The 21,768-nt window shown below is 37.9% G+C and overlaps 2 protein-coding genes and 2 pseudogenes across 2 annotated transcripts; 1 reads left to right on the top strand and 3 right to left on the bottom strand.

Moving 5' to 3' along the window:
• Positions 1–3,014: 3,014 nt before the first annotated feature.
• LOC107608115 (uncharacterized) lies at positions 3,015–3,500 on the bottom strand. Its single transcript, XM_016310005.1, has one exon. The coding sequence runs from the start codon at positions 3,498–3,500 to the stop codon at positions 3,015–3,017; it is 486 nt and encodes a 161-aa protein (XP_016165491.1).
• Positions 3,501–4,287: 787 nt separating this feature from the next.
• On the bottom strand, positions 4,288–4,965 carry LOC148576999 (uncharacterized). Its single transcript, XM_088502825.1, has one exon. It carries the CDS (start codon positions 4,963–4,965, stop codon positions 4,288–4,290), a length of 678 nt encoding a protein of 225 aa, XP_088358951.1.
• A 4,693-nt stretch (positions 4,966–9,658) lies between these two features.
• Positions 9,659–10,399, top strand: LOC148576998 (uncharacterized; annotated as a pseudogene).
• A 4,849-nt stretch (positions 10,400–15,248) lies between these two features.
• Positions 15,249–15,933, bottom strand: LOC148576997 (uncharacterized; annotated as a pseudogene).
• Between the last annotated feature and the right edge of the window lie 5,835 nt (positions 15,934–21,768).

Below are 21,768 nucleotides of genomic sequence, written 5' to 3'. Positions count from 1 at the left end.
AAACGGTTTCTTGGAGAAGAAATCATCACCATAACCGAGTATTCCTAACAAGAAACAACTACCATGCAAAAAGTGTTTAAATGCAAAAACTAGCCATGCAATGCAAATTATCCTAATTAACACGAGAAAATTAAGATTTGGGTGTTGAAAAGAAGAGTTGTTACCTACGAAATTTGGTAAACGACCTCCCCACTCTTAGAAATTTGCACGGTCCTCCGTGCTATCAGTAATGCGCAAGGTGGGATTGGGGTCGGCACATCCACCATCCATCTCTTAAGTGCACACTTCGCTTTGTTCTGAAGTGGATGCTGAGGTGTTCGGCTCCTCCATAGGTGGGTAAGAGCTTCTTCAAGTAAGCATAGCGGCGTTTGTTCCGTCGCTCATATCGGTCTACCTTTTTAGTGAGCTCAACAAGTAGTTGGTGGGATGATTTCTGTGGTGCCGATGAGGTGGTTGGAATGTCGGAAGGAATAGCTACGTCAAGGCTTGTGGTTCCCGCAGGAGGCTTGAGATACTTTCCACTCAGGACGATGTTGTCCTTTGCCAGAATTATCGCTTGCACGTCCTTAGCCTCTTGGGGAAATCCAGTGGCGGTAATCAAATTCGTTACCAAGGCGGAAAATGGGAGGTTACCCTTAGTATGAACGCGACCCATTGCTTGTTGGATGAGGAGAGGGATGTTGATGGGCCTCTCACTGAGTATGAACCAGACATGAAGGGCTAAGTCCGCTGTGATGGATGACTCATGAGTGCTCAGGAGTATGTAGTGGGATAAGATTTGGGCCTACACTCGAGCCTCCACAGTAAGCACGTGTGCCTCAATGCACTTAGGCCAGGCCTTGGCTCTCCTTGGGGTCCAATGCTCTCCAGGTTGGGCAATAACCCTAAGGATAGAGCCCCAATCAAAATCAAATCCGCTACGCTGTAGCTGTAGCAGGACCTCTTGGTAACCATCCGTCCTATCTGGCACTGGCAAAACCTTAAGTATCCACTGAATGGCTTCCTCCGAAATGGGGACTTGCTTCCGGCGCACAAAAATTGATTGAAGAGAAGGTGAGTGATAGTTGGAGTAGAACTCCACCACCCAAGAAAGATTAGCTTCCTGCGGTCTCCGATTGAGAAATTTCCATTGTTAGCGCTCGATGCGAGGCATGACAAACTAAACGAGGTGCTCCAAAGGTGTGAGGAGATGTTCAAAATGGTAATTCCTTTCAACCAAAATGGGGAACATGAGCTCACAAAAGCGATTGGTGAACCTTGCGGAGTCCTTCGCAGGGTTGCCCTTCTCTTGCTCATCAATTTTAATGACCCTTTTCACCCTCTTGGAGGGAGGCTTAACTTTTGGTGTAAGGCACGCCTTGGTAGTTGTTCTTTGAGGTGCCATTTTTGTAGGCGGCTTTTTCGAAACCTTTTCCTTGTCTTTCTGATGGCCATCTTGAAAAAAAGAAGGAGAAAAGAAAACATTAAACTCAATGAAACAACACTCAAATAACAGTATGCAAGTGAGAAATAATGCCACAAAGGAACAAAGCATCTTGAAGACATGACAGCTGTAACATGTAAGCAAGACAACAATGTAATCATGGGGCATATCACTAGCATGAGATGCAAAAGTGAGAGAAGCATGCAAGTATAAGGCATGAGAAGAATGAGCTCAAGCATCAATAACAACACTAAGTAACACATGCAAGAAAGATAATAAGCACAAGAAAATCATTCACCTAGTTTAACCCCAAGACAATGAAGCATGCAAATGGAATAAAGTGGAGTTAGAGAAAGTGGGATCACAAATCTTGCAATGTGGTACAAAGAAGCAAGTCATAGGTAGTGAGCACATAGATGTAAAGAAGAAGTATAATGGGCTCAATGCACATGAAGAAGAGCAAGTTTAATGAGAAAGAACATGGGACCGCTGGTGGTTGAAGGTGCCGGTGGTAGTGGGCGGAGAAGAAGTGGTAAGAAGAGGGAGAAGAAGAGAGGAAGAAGGAGTAGAAGAAGGAAAATAAAGAAAGAAGTGAAAACAGGGCGCGCTGCATATCAGCTGCGTCAGGGATGCGACGCATGTGCCTCATCCACGCGTACACGTGGGTGATGGAAACAGACCAATGATGCGTGAGCGTTGCCTACACCTACACGTGGGTAGGCAGCAATGAGCGAGGACGCATACGCGTTAGGTAACACGCGCGCGTGGAAACAGTTGTGCGTCGCGCACAAAAGCAGCACAAGGTTCGCGCAACTCTCTGGATTTTGTACCAGGAGTTGGCTGCAGTACAAACGACGTGTGCGCCTCAGAGACGTTTGCGCGTGGATGGTGAGGATGGCGATCGATGCGTAGGCGTCGCCCATACTTGCGCGTGGGTAGCAGTTGTGTGCCAAGCACAACTCTCGCACAAAACTGGCGCAACTCTCTGGTTTTTGTACTAAGAGTGCCAAAATTTGCAATCGACGCGTACGCGTCACCAACGCTTACGCGTGGGTGAGCGAAAAGTCCGGTGACGCATAGGTGTCATATGATGTACACGCATGGATGGAATTTGTGCTCCCAGCACCCCTTCCACACAATTCCAGCGCAACTCTCTGGTTTTTGTACCAGGAATTATGGGAAGGCAATCGGCACGCACGCGTCGCCCACGCTTACGCGTGGGGTGACTTTTTTTTTTAAACATAAACATGAGGAAAGGCAATTATAACACAATCTTGGTAGTCATTCAAGCTAGATCGTTCAAAAACACTCAAAATTTCATACAATACTCAAAATTAAACATTTTCTTCAACATGACCAATTCAACTAAACCAATATTAATGAAATCCTCATGGCCATTCTAACAAGCTCAATAAGACAAAACAAAATCAAGCATACTTAAACAAACTCACAAAATCAAACAATCACAAAAATCAAACAAAGATTCTAAAAACTACATGCAAGAAATTGTGTACAAGGAATATCATACCATGGTGGGGTGTCTCCTATCTTGCACTTTTCTTTAACGTCCTTAAGTTGGACGGTCACGAGCTTAAGATTCTCCTCTTCTGGGTGCATCCTTAAGTAGGAACACCTGCAACTCCTTCGGTGACTTATAACCATGGTACTTCTTTACCCTGTGGCCGTTCACTTTGAATGTTGCACCACTTTGAGGGTGGAATAGCTCGACCACACCATAGGGCTTCACTTCCTTCACTTTAAACGGACCATCCCACCTTGACCGGAGCTTTTCGAGCATGAATCTGAGTCTTGAGTTGTACAGAATAACTTCATCACCCTCTTGAAAATCTTTCTTGCGGATATGGTGATCATGGAATACCTTAGTTTGCTCCTTATAAATCCTTGCATTCTCATTGGCCTCTAACCTAAGGCATTTGAGTTCTTCTAATTGTAGTTTCCTCGCTATCCCTGCCTTGGTGAAATCCATATTGCATTGCTTAACCACCCAATAGGCCCTAGGTTCAATTTCAACCGGGAGGTGGCATGCCTTCCCATAGACAATCCGAAAGGGACTCATCCCTAGCAGACTCTTGTAGGCTGTCCGATATTCTTATAATGCATCACCCAACCGAGAGCTCCAGTCTTTCTTTTGTGGATTCACCATTTTTTCCAAAACCTGCTTTATTTCTCGGTTGGACACCTCTGCTTGTCCATTAGTTTGGGGGTGGTAAGCGGTTGCAACTTTATGTAATACCCCATATCGCTTGAGTAGTGCATCTATCTTCCTGTTGCAAAAGTGAGTACCTTGGTCGCTCATGATTACTCGTCGCGACCCATAGCAGCATACAATATTGTTTCTAATGAAATAAACCACAGCATTAGCGTCATCAAGGCGGGTAGGTATCGCTTCCACCCACTTTGATACGTAATCAACCGCCAACAAAATGTAAAGATATCCACTTAATTTAGGAAATGGCCCCATAAAGTCTATGCCTCATACATCAAATATTTCACAAAATGTTGGCCAAGCTCCAACCGATTGCTTTCTTGTGCTTCCTTAGGACTTCTAGGAGCTTTTCTTCTTCATGGCTAGAGAGCTCACTAGCAATGATTACCAGAAATCCTTGGTTGTCCTTAAGAAATGCATATTTCAAGTGAAAAGGTAGAGGCTTCAATTCACTTTTCGCTTCAAGTTGAGGTTCTCTTTCATCAAGATCATGAAGCTCATCCTCATCGGTTTTCTCTTGTTTATCCTCAGGTTTATCCTTCCCTTCACTAACAGGATAGTATGACCTGTTGCAATCTTCTCTTTGTACCTCCGCTACTACTTCATCAATCACATTACAATGGAGGACGGTGTGCTCTTAAGGTGGATGTCTCATGGCCTCTTCCAAGTTAAACTTGATAGTCTTGTCACCTACCTCAAAAGAGTATATGCCGGTGAAGGCATCCAATTTAAATTTAGAGGTCTTCAAGAAAGGTCTACCAAGAAAAATTGAGGAAGAACTTCCCTTATCCATCCAAGACATTTCAAGGATATAAAAGTCAACCGGAAATACTAATTCCTTGATTGTCACAAGCACATCTTCCGCTATCCCTACTATGGTGATCACACTCTTGTCGGCTAAGGCAAATTTGGCGGCCGACCTTTTCAATGGGGCTAACTTCAACCTTGCAAATATACAGAGTGGCATGATACTCACACAAGCCCCCAAATCACACATGCAGTCATAAAAAGCAACTCCACAGATCCGACAAGATACTAAACATGGTCCGGGGTCACTGTACTTTTCCGGAATAGGCTTCATCAATGAAGAAGTGGAACTACCCAATGACAATATTTCCAACTCACTAATTCTATCTTTGTGTGTGCACAAGTCCTTTAAAAACTTAGCATACTTCAGAATTTGTTGAATGGCATCAAGAAGTGGGATGGTTACCTCAACCTTCTTGAATACTTGAAGCATGTTTAGGTCAAACTCCAGAGTTTTCTTAGCCTTCCTTACCATGGAGGGAAATGGAATGAGAATGGATTTATCCATTATAGCCTTCCTCTTAGGCTCCTTAAGGCCCACTTCTTCTTCCTCTTGCTTTGTGTCTCCCTCATTCTCATGTGGAACTTTAACTACCACTTCTTCCTCATGAATGTCTTCTATTACCCTAGGAGGTATCTCCTCCAATGTAGTCCCCAACCGTAGAGAATGGCGTTGAGACTGTGACGAAGAGAATTCTTGTTTAGCTCGGAATCAATCATCAAAACTGGGATCAATTCATTGGTAGCATAGTCCAAACCAACAATGAATTCTCAAGATCAAATATTAAATCCAATAGAAAATAATCGAGAGTAATGAAACCTCAGGTCGTTCTCCCTTGGAATGCAATTGGAAGTGTTGCTCTTTCAGTTGTGGAGGCAAAAAGGGGTTTTTTGAATCAAAGAACAAAAGATTAACGCTTTGTTTGGTTCAATAGAAAACAGAAAGAAAGAAAATGCAATGAAAGAAAATGGACAGAAAACTTCATTTTCTGTGGTTTGGATGCGAATGGAAATTGGAAGGAAAGGGAAAATAGTGGCGTGGGACCCACGTCCAACTTTTCCTTCCAAAGTTGCGAAGAAAATTAATGACCACTCTACAATGAAAGTAAAATGACAAATTTACCCATACTGTTAACATCGAAGAAAAACTCCTAATGTAAGCTATCTGTTTCTGAAACTTGGAGAGACTTCTCTTCTCCACCGCATCTCATTGTTGTACTCAGACAGTGCTACCGCGACTTCATGTTTGTTCTCCACAAGCCACGGCAGTTTCGTCATCGTTGTGGCAGCTCCTTCTCCTCTTCATCCTTACAAATTCAAGCCAAAGGTGAGTTCTTTTTTGTTCGATATTGTACTTTTTTCAAAAATAAACTGGGAAAATAATCATGCAAATAGTATGTGCTCTTTTTTTTCAACTGAGATCCTCTTGCTTTGGTTTCTTGTTGTTGTTCCTCAAATCTACTGTTTTGTGCATGCTTGCTTGCTAGGGTTTGGCCTGTGAAATCTGGATACTCTATAGAGTTCAACAGTAGAGGGTGCTGCTGCCTAATGTCTGGCTTGTGTGTTGGTGATCCCCGTTTAGGTATTGTTGTTCTATTCAAAAGCTGAATTAATATATATGATACTGTGAATTATTTTCATTATTGATTTCTACATGTTTGATTTCGTAATTTTATTTTTTATTTCTTCTCATCTTTTTAATTGATTTGATTTCTTCATTACCTGCTTCATTTGCAACCAATTGTAGTGATTAACTGAACCAATATTATAGTTATAGTTTATTCAAAAGTCCAAAACTCTCTAAATGGTAAAAAAAATCATAAATTAAAAATTTTTTTTGATGACCCAAAAGCATAAAACATGATTAAAATTGAATACACCCAGTCCCAAATTTCCCATCATGAAAGAGCAAAAAAACTGTAATAACAAGGGAAAAAAGGTCACTTCTTTTAACCAAATAGTGGAAAAAAAAATGAATTAGCTGAGAGTGAAAGTGGTTGAACTGGAAGTGAAAAACTTTGTTTATAGAATGCTTAGGTTTTGTTAGGATTTTTTATTTTATTTTATTTGTGAATAAGATCACTTTTAGTTTCAAGTTCAAGTTCAAAGGTTCAAGCTTTGTGTTCGAACTTCAAAGAGAAGGTACTAACTTAAGAGTACCTACATAGGAGTACATATCATCCTTTATCTTTAGAAATTGTTTGTAAATTGCCATTTATTATTTGAGTTTTTAGTTTTGTTTTAGGTTAAGAATTTTTTAATTGAAACGAGGCAAATGAAATAATTAATAAATTATATGGTAAACCGGTAAATAATTAAAGATTAAAAATTTAATACTAAAAATATTTATTGTGTGAAAGTATGTTCATTTTTTCAACGGGTTAGATCTTATCTTTATGATTGTTTTATTTTAAATTTTTGTATTAAAATAACGTGAAAAAAGCGACCATTGCTATAGGTACAAAATATTTGGACATTCCTCTCTTTATGATCTTTGATAGAATTTAAAAAAAATTAATGGACATAGAGCATAGCACATACATGCTGAAACCTTATATTTATTTTGAATGTCATCATGAGTATTTTAGTTCATCTCTCTTTTTATGATGAAATTAAAATTATACAAAAGTTCTTTAAATTAAACGGCTTTTCTTACTTGTCTCTGGCTAAAATGTGTTATTAATTGTCGATGGTTTAGTTGTTACTAATTTCTAAATAGCTAAGCAAAATAGTGTGCTTGTTTCATTGGTGCACTTACAAAGCATTTATTCAACGTATCTTGAACCCATTCTTTCAGAAATTATACTAAATCCTGTGTTGGTTAACTTATTTTTTACCGTGTAAATTAATAAGTGTTGTTGGTAGCTAAGTCCACTTAATTTTGTTGATAAATCAATGCATTAATTAATATGCCATGTGCCTTACAGTGTGTTTATTATTTATGGCAGAGAGCTTTGGCATTGAGTTTGCCATTTAGGCGTTGGAGATAAGTGTCTCATAAAGGTATGTTTATATTGCGTAAGGTGAAACCATATTTTCTCAGCATTTAGTTTCATTTTTTTTTCCTTCAACAAATGAATTGTTAGAATGTGACAAGATATGTTACTTTCTGTTTATTTTTACTATCGATCTGTCCATTCTAAACATTATATTTTCATAGATGGATAACGAAAATATCGAAGATGCTAATTTAGAAGATAGAACGAACGTCATACATGACTTAGAAATTCAAGTACATCAAGTCACTTCTACTGACGTATATCAACCTGAACCAATACAAATCTTAACTCGTGTCAGGGAAGAGTTAGAAAAGAGACAAAATATTTGTGTCACATCTCTTACATATGTTACGGTGCATGCATTGTGTACGTTGGAATTATTATCACGATATAGGCCTAGGCAAATTAATGACGAAAACTTGGAAAGAGAAAACAGGCGTGCTCAGTTAATGATACAGTTATTGAAGTCTGACAAATGTCGAGATGTCATACGTATGAGCCCTGAAGCATTTCAACTGTTGTGTCAAAAGTTAAGAGGAACTGGTAGAGTAAAGGATTCAACTCGATCTACGGTTGAAGAGAAAGTAGCTAAATTCCTACATATTATAGGGCACAATGTGAAAACTAGGACCATGTCTTTCTTCTTTCACCACTCAGGGGAGACAATTAGTCGCCACTTTCACAACGTCCTACATGCTATTCTATCATTAGAGGAAGACTTCTTCAAACAACCGTCTGGTGAGGATGTTCAGTATGAAATATTTCATAATAGTCGATTCTATCCGTTTTTCAAGGTACTAAGTCTTTTGATTTACTTGGTGAATTTTATGTAATTGTCAACGAAATAATTATGAAACTGTTATGTTAATATGTCCATATACTTTCTAAAAAAGGACTGCATTGGAGCCATAGATGGTACTCATAGTCGTGTGAAGGTACCAAGGATGGAAGCCCCTCGTTTTCATGGAAGAAAAGATCACCCCACACAAAATGTGTTAGCTGCCTGCGGGTTTGATATGAAATTCACATATGTGTTGTCTGGTTGGGAAGGAACCGCCTCTGACTCGAGAATTTTAAAAGATGTTCTAAGTAGGGAATATCCACTTCGAATCCCCGAAGGTCTGTAATAGTGTAATTTATAAAATTGTCTACATAAATTCAAATTCATAGAGACAGTATGTCATACTTTAATTTGTGTATACAACTATTGTAGAAAAATTTTATCTAGGGGATGCTGGATTTATGCTAAAGCCTGGGGTATTTACACCATATAGAGGTGTTCGGTATCACCTAAAAGAGTATTCAGTACGTGAGCCCCAAAATCCGAAAGAACTATTCAACCATCGCCATTCTTCATTACGAAATGTCATCGAAAGATGTTTTGGAGTTCTAAAGAAAAGATTCCCAATTATAGCTGGTGACACTGAACCTTATTATTCGTTTGAAACTATGAGAGATATTTTTTTGGCATGTTGTATATTGCATAACTTTTTGATGGGTGTCGATGTTGATCAATCTATAATTGAGGCGATTGACCGAGAATTGCTACAAGAACGCAACATAGACCTCATATAGATATGCAGCAATGCTACGAGATAATATTGCAGCTGAAATGTGGAATGTGTATCAAACTTTATAAGTGATTATGTGATTATATGTTTCCGTTATATGAATATGTAAATATCTGTATTTTACAGTCAGAATTGTTTAATTAGATTTTTTTGAGGGATTTTTTTACAGGTTAAGTAATGCCAAATAAAGAAAACAAAACAACAGAAGCTAATCAACTTTCTAAAGACAACTTAAGATGGTCTGATGAGATAGATAAAGTTCTGTTGAATGCATTAGCAGAAGAAGCGTTGAAAGGTAATAGAAACGATGGCTCGTGGATAACTGAAGCATATGCTAATGTTGTGAAGTCTTTGAGCTTAGCAATAGGCCCACACATAACAAAGAACCACATTAAGAATAGAATGAAGACATTGAAAGATCATTTTGCTGAGGCATATGACTTATTTCATCATTTAAGTGGATTTGCATGGAATCCTGTTACTAGAAAGTTTGAAGCTGAAGAAGAAGTGTGGCAAGACTTTATTAAGATATCTTATACTTTTTTATTACTTATACGAATGACCAAGTTAGTCACAATAACTTTAACATTTATTTATGCAGGAGAAACCACATGCAGAAAAATGGAAGAAAATGCAAATTAAGCATTAGGATACTTTGAAGGAGTTGTTCGGAGCTGATAGAGCTACCGGTAAAGGGGCTGCTACTTCACGAGAAAGACTTCAACAACTTGATAGAGATCACATTGATTTGAATGACTCATTTGAAAACACTGGATTTTCTGACATAGATGTTAATATGGGACATGATACCCCAATATTTTCTACTAATTTAGATTCACCAAGTACTCCTCATAGTCAACCAAATCAATTAGGTGGGACTTCAACGTCAAGAGGAACAAAGCGTAAGTCTCCTATGAATGATTTTTTGGAGGCACAATATGAGAAAGTTGCTTTGGGAATTACTACCATGGCCGATGCTGTCAAAAAGGGTAGTTATCTATCTAGCAAGCTACATGATGTAGCTCAGAGGCAGGTTGAATCAGCTGAGAGACAAGCTTCCGTGGCTGAGAGGCAAGTTTCGGTTGCCGAAAAACAAGTGTCATTAATTGAAAGACAAGTTGCAATTGCTGAAAAAGGGTTAGCTATTATGCAACAAAGTAGGCCTCGCCTTTATAGCGAATCAGATGTATGGGATATGTTGACTGAATTGGGTCTGATTGGTTTAGCTCGAATGCAGTGTTATCAGTTTTCATGTGAAAATAAGAAGAAAAAGTGCCAAATTTTTGGGATCCCACTTGAAATGTGATTGGATGCTCTTTTTCATTTCATGACAGCTGCTGGTGTTCACTTAGGAGATATGGTACTTCCATAAAACGTTAACCGTTAGAGGTATAACTTTTATATGCATTTAATTTCTGATTAATTTCAGGTTATTGCTTTCATTAATTGATTATGTGTTTCTGAGTGCCATCTACTATTGGTATATCTTGATGTATTTAAAGAAGATATCATTTTCTGTTTTATTTATGTTAACCATGGTAGAAAATCATGTTATTTATATATACTTTGAGATTGATTGGTTGTTTAGATAGAAAGACATCGATAAAATAGATTATCATCATCAACTCTGATCTTTGAATTAATTGGTCTTTGTTGTATATGCTCGTGCAGGAATCATAATACTTGAAAATGTTTGGGAACAACAAGTACACTGCTTAGTACAAGTAGCTATCGATCATGTGTTAATATTTTTGACTCGGAGAAACTTTATTCTTTTGAAGTAGGTGGGTACAGATGGCTCAAGCTATGTAGAATTGATTTTTTGGAAGTAGGCGATGACGCTGACCATGAAGAATTACTCTTTTAAAAAGTGTTGTCTGGTGATAAAATAGTACTCTCTATGAGTTCTTTTGGTTATTACTTTTTTGGGCTTTTGTTATATGTTTATAAAAATTGTATATAATTTTTGGTCGTACGTACTTGGAAAGAAATACTACCCACTTTTGATAATATTTTATTTTGTAAATACAATTTAGTGAAACTTTTTTTTTAAATATGCTTAAGGAGATTAATGATATAAGGTATGAGTAGTTTTTATTATTCTTTTACAGGATTATTTATTTATATATTTTTAAAAAGAACAAAATATATTTTTATTTATGACATTAAAAGATAATAGAAAAGAATGAATTCAAAAAAATATTATTGTTAACGAAGATAACACATTAAAATTTTGAAATATAATTTAGATAATTTTTTATTAAAAAATAATTTAAATTCATTGGTATATTATAATTTATATATAACATAAAGAAGGGTATTAATGTAATTTCACTTGGTTATGATTTTCTCTCTTTTTACTTTTCCTTTCATCCAAACACAAGAAAATTTTTCTTCTATTTTCCTTCCATCCATTTTCTCTTCATCCAAACAACATAAAAGAAAATTAACTTTTCCTTTCATTTTCTTTCCTTCCATTTTCTTTCCTTCTATTTTTTTTCCTCTCATTTTCCATCTTCCATCCAAACAAAGTGTAAAGGAACTTAAGAAATGAAAGAACTAAGGAATGATCAAAATTATAATTAATGCAAGTAAAGAGAAGATGAGGTCAAAACTAGTGAAAATGCTATAAATGCACTAAAGAGCCTTGACTTGGGAATGAGGATCTAAGGAATCCTATCATCGCCATAACCACAACTATGGTCATTGTCATGGGTTAGTCTCGCTTAGTTAACCCCAAACATCGAGGAGTAAGTCAAGCAAGCATAATTGACCTTAATCCATAAGTCCTAACCAACTTACCAAACTAGTTGATAAAAGGCTAGCTTCAATGGAAACAAGAGTCAACTAACTCCCCAAGAATTACCACTAAATGTCAGATATTACGACTCTAGTATTCTAGGAACTCAAATCCCAAGCCAAGGTGGGAAAATCTACTCAAAATCTAGAGTTGGCATTTTCACAAACACCTTGTGTGCATAAAAGTAATACATGAAAAATTGCAAAGTAAAATGAAAAACTATAACTAACTATCAACAAAACCAAATATAGACAAGCAATCAAGCATAAAAGAAGCATGAAACATAAAATTCATTGATCAAAACTTCAAGAAATACAAAATTACAAATATGAATAAAGTAACTTGAACCATAGGAAAATAAAAATAAAGACAATGTAATTAAAGAGGAAATTGAGAATACTTACAATTAAAGAAGCAAAATCCAAAATTAAAGCTTACTATAAAATGCTACATGAATCCTAATTAAAACCCTAAGAGAGCTCTCCCTAATCTACACTACTCCTACTCCTACTATGTAAAACTATGGAAAATAAAATCTTAGTCCTAATTCCTTCATATGTGTTGAATTCCCCTTCATATAGCACTCCAATTCAGCCTCCAAGCCTTCCAAAATGGGCCAAAAGGCCTCAGAAAATGCGTTGCACGTGTTTCATTAATGAAATCATGTGTTGGGTCCTGTGCGTACGCACAGATGTGTGCATACACACACTTGGCTGAAAGTTGACCTCTGCGTATGCACATGTGCTTGTGCGCACGCACACTTTGCTGTGTGTGCTTTTCCTTGTTTTCTTCATGTTTTCTCCCTTGTACATGCTTTCTTCCACTTTTGGCTATCCATTATTGCCTAATTGACCTGAAATCACTCAGCAAACATGTCATGGCATCAAATGAAATAAAAGTGGAATTAAATTGTTTATTTCAAGCACAAAATTGTATGTTTTCACTTTTAGGATCAAATTGGGAACAAAACACAAAAGTATACTATTTTGGTGCTTAAGTGTGAGTTCATGTGCTAGAGTCCATCCAAATTGAGTCGAAATATCTCATCAAATATGGACTCATCAATTTCCCTACACTTAAATAATATCATGTCCTCATGCTAAACCAACAAGGAGAATGATAAAAAAGGGGCAATCAACTTATTAAATGCAACTACCTTTATGCATGCAAGTATGTATATACTATCCATACCTATATATCTATCTATAGTATCTAATGAAATTAGTGAAAACAAACAATCAAATTCCCAAGCAAGTATAGACATATAGGGCTTAGCAAGGAATTAATTCAATGCAATCAAAATTCTAAAGAATTGATTCACTCATTAAAAAATGAAATAACTTGAAAGAATACATGATAAGAGGCATGGAAACATAGAATTGAGTAATTGAACCCTAACTAGATGTGTATACGCTCTAATCACTCGGTGTCTAAGGGTTAATCACTCAAGTCTCCTCCTAATCATGCTCTCAAGGTTTTTCTTTTCATCTAACAATCAATAACAAGTGATGCATGAATGCAATTATCATGAGGACTTCATATGGTTGTAATGGGGTTAGGGTAAAGATGGGATAGATATGGCCAAGTGGACTAAAATGGTTTTAATCCTCGATTAGTTTAAGTATCCAACTCAACCTATATCAACCAAATCAAAATAAAATGGAATCCTACCTTCCATCATTTCTTTTTTTTTTCACAAACACTCATGTATGATTTATCAATCACATCACATATGCATTTCTTATTCATTTCCTTTCACTTAGGGTAACTTTCATTCCCTTTGTTTTTGAAAATAAAATGCATATGATTTTAGTAGTTCATACATGATTGTTCCCATTTTCCAAAATTTTCAATGAAATACCCAAATTTAATATTTTCATTCACTACCAATGTTTCCCGAAATTCCCCTACACTTAAATGGAACACACACCTTCACCTAAGCTAATCAAGGATACAATCCAAGGTAAATCATGGTTTTCCACTTAAGGTTGTGATGTGCTAATATCAAGAACAACGGGGTAGATAAAGCTCAAAAGGGGTTAACAATGGTAGATGCAAATGGTAGGTTATATAGGTAAAGTAAGCTTTTATCAAAGATGGCCTCAATCATGCTCAATGCAATTCAAAACATCAACCATTGGAAATAAAAAATCAAGTAAAACCGAGATTACAATCATAGAAGAGATATAATATTCAATGAACAAAGTTAGTGGTTAGAATGTGTAACCACTCATTATAGCCCAAAACTCACAAGGTATTTGTTCTTTACTCTTCTATGTTCCATAAAGAAATCATTCAAGCAAGTTTGAAAACAATTTTCTCAATTAATTTAATAGAATTCCCTTGAAACAAAACTCTTGAAAATCTTCATTATTTTTCAGCAAAACTTATTTCCTATATGTATGTATGTTGTGTTGGATACAAATTTTTTTTTCAAAATTTCCTAGTTCTTTCCCAAATTTTCAACAAGCATAAAGTAACATGAACAATTAGGATCAAGGTAAACTAGGCATATGCTATTTACCTCATCTGATCACAATCCATATCTATACTATATACCAAGCAATATAAAGATGCAATATGTATATATATACCAAAACGAAAGTGCAATACTAAAGATAACTAGAAACAACTAATATATATACACAAACTAAAGTACTAAAATGTAGTGCATAAGACAAAATATCAGAAATATCTACAAAAGAGCAAAATAAAAGCTGAGAATAAACTAAATGACAAGTGTTTAGGAGAGAATGTTTACACCCAAAAATCGTAGATCCTCCCCCACACTTAAATCATGCACGGTCCTCCGTGCTAAAAAAATCGGACGGTGGTGATCAACCATGAGAAGCTCTACCATCGGATGGTGGTGGGTGGTGATAACGCTGATAAATAATGATGGCACGGGAAGTCTCTGTGGTGGTCTCAGCTGCCGGCTCTTCAACTGCCTAGTTAGCTATCTCTACCGCCATTTCTACTATCTGCTCGGCTCCAGCTGCCGGCTCCTCAACTCTCTGATCTACTACCTCATCAACCGTGGGCACCGCCGGTCTCTACTCAGGGGACTCAACTGCCTGGCCAGCTTCAGCTGCTGGCTCATCCAATGCCGGCTCCTCTGTCTTGGCCTCAGGCTCTGGCATATCTGGAGGAGGTGGCCCAGAGTCTTTACCCTCGAACTTCGCCACTATCCACTGGAAGCGGCGAGTGTTGCAGTGCTTGAAATGGTAGAGGAGCTGAATGATCTCCCAACCCAGCTCATAAGGTGTCTGAAGTCGGGGTGTGGGTGCGGGAGCTGTAGGAGGTGCTGAGGGCTTACTGATGAAGACAGACGTCCAGTCTGTTGGGCGTCTCTCCACTCCAGATAAAGCGGCTAATCTGGTGATCATCGATGGGAAGGGAATATTATATTTCTGTTGTTGGTTTACCTTCCACATCGAATCTCTGATAAGGGAAAGAACAGAGATCCTCTTCCCTTCCAGAATAGCCCAAAGCAAAACTGCCACACGGACCCTAATGTGCATGGCATGCGTGCTCGGTAGGATATAGTCGGTGATCTGCTGCCAGATCCTTGCCTCAGGATTTAGGTCAGTGCATGCAATGCTCAATGAAACCGCCTTATCCCCTTTGCTGTACTCCCATCTGGCCTCAGATAGGCTAATCTTTTTTAGAACCACATCTAAAGAAAGCTTGCCCGTTGTTAATTCCTTCACTATCTAAGGATAGGCATCACGAGCCGGAGGAATATGCGGAATATCCAAGAGGGCCTCTAAAGCAGTATCAGAGGTGTCCAATGTGACACCTCTCAGAAAAACAGTTGGGGTGTCCCTCTTTAGGAAAATTCCGTAGAATTCCTTAACCTGGTGTTCATTGACTTCCACCGGATCGAATTCTACGAATTTCCAATGGTAAAAATTTAATCTATTAAGAATCTGATCCGCATATTTCTCGGACAAGTTCAGCTTTCTCTTGTAGTGAAAGGCTTGTTTTTCCAGTTTCTTGTATTGTTCTTGGGCTTCAGCATTAATGAATGTGTCCGGTTGGTTACTTGGAGGCACAGGAGGAGGACGAGCCAAGGGATTGGCTTTCTCTTTTCCTTTGCGAGCCATCCTGAAAAAGACAAAAAAAAAAAGAAAAAAAAGAGAGTACAACTCAGGAGAAACAGATAAAAATCACAGAAAAAAAGAAGGAAACAGTAAAACAATTCAAATAAGAGCCAATAAAGTAAGCAACACTCAATTAAGGGAAAACATGTATAAAACAGTTAATTGCTCAAAAAGAGGTGTATTTTCCCAAAATCAAGTGACCTAAGTAACATAAAAGAGAATGAACAACAACTAAAGCATATATATGACTTAGGTGTGCAATGCAAGTGAATTGAATTGAAAGAAATTGATTATTGCAGTTTGGCATTTGAATTTTGAAGAATTAGAAAAAATTGGCACAAAAGGCAATTATCAAAGCCATAATAAAAGCATGCAAATATTCATGTTGAGAAGATAAGAAATGATCACATATACATAACTTCTTGTCCAAAGCAATACCCGATTGAGAAACAGATTGCATTGCTCAAAAACATAAAGGAACTAGTTGCTATGTATGTGGTTATTCAATTTTGTAACAGCTTGATGGATAGGCAATAGCATCAATTCACTAAACACAATCATGCTATGCACTTAGAATGTACTAAACAAAAATGGTCTTAGCCTAGTATTCTAACACAGCTGCAAGTTGCAAGTGCAGTTTCATTTTTTTCAAAAAATTCAATGACTAAGTACATGATTACAGAGTGTCTAGTAAAGTAAGATATCCACAGCAAAGATTGACATCAAACACCAGAATCACAATGGTAAAGTCCAATTCAGTTTGATGTTTCAGCAAAAGTTTCACAGGGTGCATGATCATAATTAAAACTCAGGCAGCATCCAAATCAACAGAAATTTGCACAGGTAAGAAATTATCAATGCAAAATAGGAAGAAAATTTAAAACCTATGCTGATCAGACACAAAAGTTGAATAAAAAATTCAATTCAGGCATTATATCAAGCATGTTATGTGCATTAGTGAAAAATAGCATTCACAGTTCATACACAGCAGCATTCATAGTTCATACAAAGCAGCATTCACCCAAAAATCCAAAAATAATCAGTCAATCAACAGCATTCAGTCCAGAAACAGAAGTTATCTAACCTAAAGCCACCTAGTTACTAGAATAGAAATTAAAGTCAGGTAAAGAAAGAAAATGCAACAAAAATAGTAAGGAGTAGGTTACAGGGAAGAAAATGGAAATTGTTATGCAGAGGGAGAGAGAAGAAGAAATGGATGGAGAAGGAGGGTGGTGGTTGCGCGGTCGTGGTGGCACAGAAACTTGCCACCGCTGATGGTGTCTCGCCAGGCTAGGAGGCGCGAACGGTGACTTGGCGCTGGCTAGGGCTACTGTCGCGCAGAGACAGGGAAGATAAGAGGGGGCAATGTAGAAGAGAGAGAAGAAGAAAAAAGGAAGAGAGAGAGAGAGAGGGTCGGCGATGGTTGCCGGCGGTGAAGCGGTTGGATGGAGGTGGTGGCATTGGCTAGGGTGGTCTGGATTAGGGGCTGGGTTGGTGGGATTCAGAGAAAAGAAGAATACGAAAGAAAGGGTTGAGGTGTTTCGGGAAACTGAAGCGCGAGTGTTCTTCTTTTCGAATTAACGTTCGAAAAGAACCTCGTGCGTACGCACAAGGTTGTGTCAGACGCACACAAGGACGAAGGAAAGGGGTATGCGCGTGCACAGCAGGGTGCGGATGCTGCGGACAGAAGAGGTATCGCAGCCTGTGCGGACGCACAGGGTCATGTCCGGATGCACAGGAGGAAAGAAGGGGTTGCAATCCCACGCACAAGAGGTGCGTGTGCTGCGATCAGAGGGGTTGCCAAGGTCTGTGCAGGCGTACATATCTATGTGCGCGCACATGTGGCTTTTTTTTTTAAGGTGATCAGGTTGAAGTGTACGCTCGCACGCTAGGTGTGCGGATGCACAGGGGGAAAGGAATGTAGTGTACACACGCACAAGGTGTGCGTGTGCTGCGAACAGAGGAAGTGTGTAGGATTATGCGTGCGCACATTGCTGTGCGTACGCATAGGGATGGAAAAACAGGGGAACTGTGCGCGCGCACAAGTCTGTGCAAATGTATAGGTCTCTGTTCCTGCAACAAAAATTTTACCTCTAAGGCATCAAACTTGATATCCAAAATAGGTTTTTGATGAGCGGATAATTTATACGCTTTTTGGCATTGTTTTTAGGTAGTTTTTAATAGGATCTAGCTACTTTTTCGTATATTTTTATTAGTTTTCAAGCAAAATTCACATTTCTGGACTTTACTATGAGTTTGTGTGTTTTTCTATAATTTCAGGTATTTTCTGACTGAAATTAAGGGACTTGAGCAAAAATCTGATTCAGAGGCTGAAAAAGGACTGCAGATGCTGTTGGATTCTGACCTCCCTGCACTCGAAATAGATTTTCTGGAGCTACAAAAACCAAATTAGCGCGCTCTTAATTGCGTTGAAAAGTAGACATCCTGGGCTTTCCAGCAATGTATAATAGTCCATACTTTGAACGAGTTTAGACGACGCAAACTGGCGTTTAAACGCCCACTTCCTGCCTTATTCTAGCGTTAAACGCCAGAACTGAGTTACAAGCTGGAGTTAAACGCCCAAACTGGCACCAAAGGTGGTGTTTAAATCGAAGAAGAGTCTCTACACGTGAAAGCTTCAATGCTCAGCCCAAGCACACACCAAGTGGGCCCCGGAAGTGGATTTCTACATCAATTACTTATTTCTGTAAACCATAGGTTTCTAGTTCATTATAAATAGGACTTTTTACTATTGTATTAGAGGTCTTGGTCATTCTAGTTCCCCCTCTGGGGCCGAAGCCAATGAACACTATTATCACTTATGTATTTTCAATGGTGGAGCTTCTACACACCATAGATTAAGGTGTAGAGCTCTGTTGTACCTCGAGTATTAATACAAAGTACTATTATTTTTCTATTCAATTCAAGCTTATTCTTATTCTAAGATATACATTCGCACACAAGAACATGATAAATATGATGATTATGTGACACTCATCACCATTCTCACCTATGAACGCGTGCCTGACAACCACTTCCGTTCTACATGCAAACAAGCTTGAATGTGTATCTCTTGGATTTCTAATCTAAGATTAAAACCTTTGTGGTATAGGTGATGAGCGGATAATTTATACGTTTTTTGGCATTGTTTTTAGTATGTTTTTAGTAGAATCTGGTTACTTTTAGGGATGTTTTCATTAGTTTTTATGTTAAATTCACATTTTTGGACTTTACTATGAGTTTGTGTGTTTTTCTGTGATTTCAGGTATTTTCTGGCTGAAATTGAGAGACTTGAGCAAAAATCAGATTCAGAGGTTGAAGAAGGACTGCTAATGCTGTTGGATTCTGACCTCCCTGCACTCAAAGTGGATTTTCTGGAGCTACAGAACTCAAAATGGCGCAATTTCAATTGCGTTGGAAAGTAGACATCCAGGGCTTTCCAGCAATATATAGTAGTCCATACTTTGAACGAGTTTAAATGACGTAAAAGGGTGTTGACGCCAGTTCTACGTTGCTGTCTGGAGTTAAACGCCAGAAACAAGTCACAAACCAAAGTTGAACGCCAGAAATACGTTACAACCTGGCATTCAACTCTAGAAAGAGCCTCTGTACGTGTAACATTCAAGCTCAGCCCAAGCACACACCAAGTGGGTCCCGGAAGTGGATTTATGCATCAATTACTTACTTCTGTAAACCCTAGTAGCTAGTTTATTATAAATAGGACTTTTTACTATTGTATTAGACATCTTTGGACGCCTAGTTCTTAGATCAGAGGGGCTGGCCATTCGGCCATGCCTGGACCTTTCACTTATGTATTTTCAACGGCAGAGTTTCTGCACTCCATAGATTAAGGTGTGGAGCTCTGCTGTTCCTCATGAATTAATGCAAAGTACTACTGTTTTTCTATTCAATTCGACTTATTCCGCTTCTAAGATATTCATTCACACTTCAACCTGAATGTGATGAACGTGACAATCATTATCATTCCCTATGAACGCGTGCCTGGCAACCACTTCCGTTCTACCTTAGATTGAATGAGTATCTCTTGGATCTCTTAATCAGAATCTTCGTGGTATAAGCTAGATTGATGGCGGCATTCATGAGAGTCCGAAAAGTCTAAACCTTGTCTGTGGTATTCCGAGTAGGACTCTGGGATTGAATGACTGTGACGAACTTCAAACTCGCGAGTGTTGGGCGTAGTGACAGACGCAAAATGAGGGTGAATCCTATTCCAGTATGATCGAGAACCGCAGATGATTAGCCGTGCTGTGACAGAGCATTTGGACCATTTTCACAAGAGGATAGGATGCAGCCATTGACAAAGGCGATGCCACCAGACGATTAGCCATGCAGTGACAGCGCATCGGACCATTTTCCAGAGAGGATAAAAAGTAGCCATTGACAAAGGTGATGTCCTTACATACAGCCAGCCATGGAAAGGAGTAGGATTGATTGGATGAAGACAGCAGAAAAGCAGAGGTTCCGAGGAACGAAAGCATCTCTATGCGCTTATCTGAAATTCTCACCAAAGATTTACATAAGTATTTCTATCCTTATTTTATTATTTATTTTCGAAAACTCCATAACTATTTTATATACGCCTGACTGAGATTTACAAGATGACCATAGCTTGCTTCATACCAACAATCTCCATGGAATCGACCCTTACTCGCGTAAGGTTTATTACTTGGATGACCCAGTGCACTTGCTGGTTAGTTGTGCGAAGTTGTGATAAAAAGTTGGGATTACAATTGGGCGTACCATGTTGATGGCGCCATTGATGATCACAATTTCGTGCACCAAGTTTTTGGCGCCGTTGCCGGGGATTGTTTGAGTTTGGACAACTGACGGTTCATCTTGTTGCTCAGATTAGGTAATTTTCTTTTTGTTTTATTTTCAAAATTTTTTAAAAAAAATCTTTCAAAGATTTCTCATCTGTTTTCGAAAATTATTCTAAAGTTTTTAAGAATGAATTCTAGAGTTTCATGAAGCATGTTGAAGCCTGGCTGGCTGTAAAGCCATGTCCAATTCTTCTGGATAGGGTATGTCAGGCGTGTCATGTCTGAGTTACATACTAAAGCTTGGCTGGCTATTAAGCCATGCCTGACCCTTTGATTGGAGCTTTAGACTAAAGAGCATAAGATTCCTGGAATTCATATTAAAAATTTTGGAATCCTTATTTTTCTTTTTCAAAATGATTTTCGAAAAAAAAATTTAAAAGAAAATACAAAAAATCATAAAATCATAAAAATAAAAAATATTTCATGTTTCTTGTTTGAGTCTTGAGTCAAGTTGAAAGTTTGGTGTCAATTGCATATTCATCTTGCATTTTTCGAAAAATTCATGCATTCATAGTGTTCTTCATGATCTTCAAGTTGTTCTTGGTAAGTCTTCTTGTTCGATCTTGATGTTTTCATGTTTTGTGTCTTTTCTTATTTTTCATATGCATTCTTGCATTCATAGAGTCTAAACATGAAAGATTTCTAAGTTTGGTGTCTTGCATGTTTTCTTTGCATATAAAAAATTTCAAAAATAAGTTCTTGATGTTCATCTTGACATTCAAAGTGTTCTTGGTGTTCATCTTGACATTCATAGCATTCTTGCATGCATTCATTGTTTTGATCTAAAAATTTTCATGCATTGCATCATTTTTATGTTTTTCTCTCTCATCATTAAAAATTCAAAAATCAAAAAAAATATCTTCCCCTTTTTCTCTCTTAAAATTTCAAAAATTAGATTTGACTTTTTCAAAAATTTTTAAAATCTAGTTGTTTTTATGAGTCAAATCAAACTTTCAATTAAAAAAAATCTTATCTTTTTCAAAAATCTTTTTTTCAA

The sequence above is a fragment of the Arachis ipaensis genome, chromosome B1 (genome assembly GCF_059453495.1).
Source record: "Arachis ipaensis isolate K30076 ecotype BB chromosome B1, ASM5945349v1, whole genome shotgun sequence".
Taxonomy (NCBI): domain Eukaryota; kingdom Viridiplantae; phylum Streptophyta; class Magnoliopsida; order Fabales; family Fabaceae; genus Arachis; species Arachis ipaensis.
This window is presented reverse-complemented; position numbering and strand designations above follow the sequence as displayed.

What these genes read in the sequence shown, in the direction of transcription:
- LOC107608115 (XM_016310005.1), bottom strand. Translation starts at nt 3,500, where the DNA reads ATGAGTCCCTTTCGGATTGTCTATGGGAAGGCATGCCACCTCCCGGTT.
- LOC148576999 (XM_088502825.1), bottom strand. Translation starts at nt 4,965, where the DNA reads ATGGATAAATCCATTCTCATTCCATTTCCCTCCATGGTAAGGAAGGCT.